At 30.6% G+C, this 5,106-nt stretch overlaps 1 protein-coding gene across 1 annotated transcript; it reads left to right on the top strand.

The window, feature by feature from the left end:
* LOC132300110 (serine carboxypeptidase-like 13) lies at window positions 1-4,849 on the top strand. Its single transcript, XM_059797063.1, has 14 exons — window positions 1-222; window positions 327-463; window positions 1,729-1,805; window positions 1,934-2,056; window positions 2,225-2,327; window positions 2,543-2,580; window positions 2,699-2,800; window positions 2,906-2,992; window positions 3,225-3,377; window positions 3,462-3,533; window positions 3,619-3,737; window positions 4,010-4,126; window positions 4,251-4,311; window positions 4,442-4,849. The coding sequence occupies exons 1-14, from the start codon at window positions 62-64 to the stop codon at window positions 4,523-4,525; spliced, it is 1,434 nt and encodes a 477-aa protein (XP_059653046.1). The 5' UTR covers window positions 1-61; the 3' UTR covers window positions 4,526-4,849.
* Window positions 4,850-5,106: the final 257 nt, after the last annotated feature.

Raw genomic sequence — 5,106 nt, 5'->3', positions numbered from 1 at the left:
ATATTTGGTCAGACTTTTTAGAACCCAACTAGCGTAGCTAAGTTTGGTCCAAAGGCAGCATATGATCGAGAAGCTCCTAACAATGTCATTCAGCTACAGAAATTGTATGATCATTTGGGTGTGTCTACCATTGTTGTCCTCTGGAAATGCTGTGTTTGGTGGTTCAATTGTCAAGTTCTTGCCAGGTTTTGATGGTGAACTTCCCTTTAAGCTTGAGACTGGGTAAGTATTCATTTTTTTTTTTTTTTTCATAAATTAAAAACATATATATATATATATATATATATATATATATATATGTTTAATGGGTTGATTTTGATTTTCAGATACATAACTGTTGCTGAATCGGAGCTCTTCTATTACTTCATTGAGTCCGAATTGAGCCCGGAGTCCGACCCTGTTTTGGTTTGGTACAGTGGTGGTCCTGGTTGTTCTACCCTCAATGGAATTATTTATGAAATAGGTAATCTTTCTTTTCTTTTGATTCTACTACTTCAGAGAGCTTGAATGTGAGTGAATTTCATTTTATGAAAAATTGTTTTCAATTTTGGAAAAATTTGTTTTGGAACAAGAGAGAGGGATTGTGGGCCCACAATATCTCTTGTTGGATAATATGAATGTGGATATTGACATGATTTGGACACCACAATATGAATTTTTTTAAAAATTGTATATAAACATTGGCATTTAATGTACAACTAACCATTCCTTAAAACGGAATGAAATAAAAAAAAATCCAACAAAAACACCAGTTCAACAACTAGAAAATGGGAATTTTCTACATCTTGCATCTACTTGAACCAACCATTCCTACCTTAATTCAATCAGATTCTAAAATTCAAAACAACCACAAAATTATAATATATATATATATATATATATATATATATATATTTTGTATGTAATTTATATACATGTATCTTTATGAAAATTAAAATATATATGAATTTTTTATCAATTAAAAATAATAATTCATTGTCCATATAATATACTTTATGATATGGAATTTAAAAATATTGAATAAATAGTATCTCAGTATCTGATTGGGTGGGCAGATTTGGTAATTGACCTACAACTCTTAAAAAAAACTAATAAATTATATATATATATATATATATATATATAATGATAAGAAAGAGAACAAGAATAATAAGAATATACTGAAAATACAGAACATCTACCAAGTTAGGTAGCTACCTAACATTCAGTGAAATACGTATCAAAACCATTTTATTGATATTGTCATATTATTGACCACATAAAATGTAGTTGACTAGTTAAACTTTCAAACTTAGACAAAGATGTGAAAGCTTTAAAAGATTTTCATAGTAGTATATGTAAATAAGGTACGACGGTATTACTCGAGTGATAAAGAGTCAAGCTTTTAGTGTCCCTATCTTGTTCAGAGTTCGATTTCTTCCCTCCCACGAGTCAGAGTACGATTCCCTCCCCCTAACTACTAACAATTGTCTGGATTATACAAAAAAAAAAAAAAAAAAAAAAAAAAAAAAAAAAAAAATAATAATAATAATAATAATTAGATATACTACTCAATTTTTTGTATTTTCACATATAGAATTTTAAATTGTGAACATCCAACCATGCAATAGTTTGATAGACTACAACAAAATGAAAGCTTAGTTCTTGATTTTATGAACATCTCTTTGACCTATACAAATGGAGGAATATAATGTGCTTGATATATCTTTATGTATGTGTATATTTTAGGTCCATTAGCTTTCAACATAACAGCTTATCAAGGAGGTACACCAATATTGGAGTATTACCCATACTCATGGACAAAGGTGCAACATTTCGCACCCTCCTTTTTTACTATTATTATTATTATTTTTATTTTTTATTATAAAAAATCAATTTTCTTCATAATTTTCTTAATTAATCTCATAGATGAATTGTAAAAATAATTTTTCAGACTAGCAACATATTATTTATAGACGCTCCAGTTGGCACTGGTTTCTCCTACGCAATAAACTCGAGTGCTTACCCTTCATCAGACACAAAATCAGCAGAACAGACTTACGAATTCCTCCTAAAGGTAAAAATAATTTAGAATTAGAAAAAAAATTAAATGCAAAAAATATTTTCAATTGTTCTTGGACCAGCAGTATAAACATTGTTCACCATGAACAATGCAAGCAATATCATGAACATCATATTTTCTATTATCCTATGAATAAATTCTTTAATTTAAATTGTGATGCAGTGGTTTACCGATCACCCACAATTCCTAGCAAATCAACTATTCATCGGAGCTGATTCATATTCGGGCATATCCGCACCAATCGTTGTAAAACACATAATAGATGGTAACCAATTTTCTTGAAAACTACTAAACTATTTCTCAGATTTATTCAGCATTCTTGAAAGTGATCCAATAATTATTTCATAAAGATTTTTTTTTATTGATTCTCTCCCCCGGTCTTGAAACGTTGACTAGGATTTGGGAGTTAAGACCCAAAACCATTAGAACAAATATAGACTAATTCATGACGTTACCTTTTTATTTCTCCTAATGTTTCAGGAGCTGACGCGGGGGTCTTTCCACGTCTGAATCTCAAAGTACATAATCTAATAATAGAATTTTAATGACTTCAATATGCTAGATTAATTGAAAAAATTATGGTTTTGTGCTATAGATTTCTATTATTAAGTACAAAGTTCTTTGAAATGGTCTCAGGGATACATTCTTGGATGCCCAAGAACAGTTGAAACTATAAATGAAAATTCCAAGGTTACATATTGTCATCGAATGGGGCTTATTTCTGATCCACTTTTTGAGGTAGTTGAATTAATGTAACTTTAATTAAGTATCATATAGTTCAACGTAAAAGTATACAATGTTATAGAGTACATTTGGTGAAATTTGATTTTGTCGAACGTACAGCAAGCCAGAGAAAGTTGTAATGGGAGTTACTATGAAGTTGAAGCAGATGAATCAGAGTGTTATATAAATCTTCAGAAGATCGACAAGGTGAGAGAGAATTAGGGCTTGTTTGGTTTGTCACCCAAAAAAATTTTTAACTGAATTTTTTAAAAACAGTTTTAGAATCTGTCAACCAAGTAAATTTTTGTACAATTTTCTGATTTCCAGTTTTCAGGAAACAGAAAATCGTTCTTTGAAAACTAAACTAAGGCTGGCCTAGTAAATTCCAATTTCGTTAAGCTTCTTAATATTTTAGAATTATTGTTTTTAAATTTTGCAGTTGATTCATGACATAAACAAAAACCATATTCTTGAGCCCAAGTGTACTTGGGCATCCCCAGATCAAGATGGAGAATCAGATATAAGATCACTCAAAGAGGAATCAGAAAATTTTATACTCTCTCCTCCTAGAATTCCAGATTTTTGGTGTCATGTAATGTTCCATACACTCTCTGTATTACCATTTTTGGCGCTTTAAATTTGAAGAACAACGAAATGACTCGATCCACATTTGCAGAACTTCAACTATGCACTTTCGTATATCTGGGCAAATGATATTAGTGTCCAAGAGGCTCTGAATGTCCGAGTGGTACGTTATCTTCAACAATTACTATATACATTTTACAAGTATATATAACATATTCTGTTGATTTTGTTAATATGGTGATAATCAGGGAACAATAAAGGATTGGAAGAGATGCGATAAGAAATTAAATTACACAATGAATGTGTACAGTGTTCTTGATGTTCATCGCTATCTCAGTTCAAAAGGGTTACAAGTTTTAGTGTACAAGTAACTATCTTACACTATTACAAGTTTTAGTGAATTAATCATTGTTTTGCACTACATGAATTGATGACCATCACAATTGCTACATAAACAGTGTTTGTGACAACCCTATTTATATTAATCTTCGAACATCTATTGTCATGATTCGCCCTAATTATGTAAATATTATCCGCTTTGCACATTTTCATCTCGGCACTCATAATTTTGTTCAAAACGTGCCTACATGGTTAAGGGGTGATACACTTGGCTAACTAACATTACCTGTTTTTCCACAGTGGCGATCATGACCTTGTTGTTCCAAACATTGGTACTCAAGATTGGATAAAGTTGTTGAATAATATGACTGTTGATTTTGAATGGAGACCATGGTTTGCTGATGGCCAAATTGCAGGGTCAGCTTCTAATTTTATAGATTTCTTTCCATCCATCAATTCTATTTAATTTTTTTTTTCCCTTAAAATTTGGTTTTAGCTTAAAAATTCAATTTTTTTCCTCTTATTTTTCTTTTCAATGTAGATACAATATCAAGTATTCGAGACGCGGATCTGGATATCGCTTAACATATGCAACTGTACTGGTGCGTAGAAAATATTATTTTATTTAAATACTCATAAATTAAGTAAAAATTAGGGAAAATTTTGACTCTTTTTTTTTTTTTTTTTTTTTTTTTTTTTTTTTTTTTTTTTTTTTTTCAATCTATACAATAGGGAGCAGGACATGTACCTCAAGAGTACAAGCGCAGAGAATGCTTTGACATGTATGATAGGTGGATCCATTATTATCCTATCTAGAGAGCACTAGGGGCTTCAATTTTTCTACCTTATTTTCAATGTGAGATCGTTCAATGTTAATGATTTTGAGTGAAAAAAATTTGTTGGATCTTTCAATGGAGATGGGGTTGTTAATACGAGAGTCTGAGCTTATTCAAACTTTTTCAGTGTTGACACGTTGAGTTTGTCGTGTTTGCTATAAGGTTATTGAGGTCTTGAAAGGATTATATGTACGTAGTCTTATTTTTGTATGTCAAATTCTTACTTTTGTTATCATAATCAACATACAAATGATAGATGCTGTTCAGAAATAAATATTGAGTACGCAGGGTGTACATTACACCAGACTTATTCTAGCCATATTTAAGGTAGCTTTGTGTTTTGATGCCTATACATGTACCAAAATTATGTTCGTTGTGCTCTACCTTTACCAAACTTTGCTATGTGATCTCTGCCCTAACATGTTGGATCACAATCTTTTAGTATTTGCTCCATCTTTATTCTCCTCGTCCATACCTCTATCAATAGAATGATGACACGTGTCCTTTATTAATAATCACATATTATGAATTTTTATTTATTTATTATTTTGTGATAATTAT

This window comes from Cornus florida, unplaced genomic scaffold, assembly GCF_030987335.1.
Source record: "Cornus florida cultivar Cherokee Brave unplaced genomic scaffold, ASM3098733v1 CherokeeBrave_3.0.0_Hap2_Chr03, whole genome shotgun sequence".
NCBI classification, from domain to species: Eukaryota; Viridiplantae; Streptophyta; class Magnoliopsida; order Cornales; family Cornaceae; genus Cornus; species Cornus florida.
This window is presented reverse-complemented; position numbering and strand designations above follow the sequence as displayed.

Bases quoted from the DNA above. Each gene is read 5' to 3' on its own strand.
- LOC132300110 (XM_059797063.1), top strand. From the start codon at position 62: ATGATCGAGAAGCTCCTAACAATGTCATTCAGCTACAGAAATTGTATG. The intron at 2,057-2,224 runs GTAAAAATAATT...ATTGTGATGCAG, and splicing joins CTTACGAATTCCTCCTAAAG to TGGTTTACCGATCACCCACA. The intron at 2,328-2,542 runs GTAACCAATTTT...CTAATGTTTCAG, and splicing joins TGTAAAACACATAATAGATG to GAGCTGACGCGGGGGTCTTT.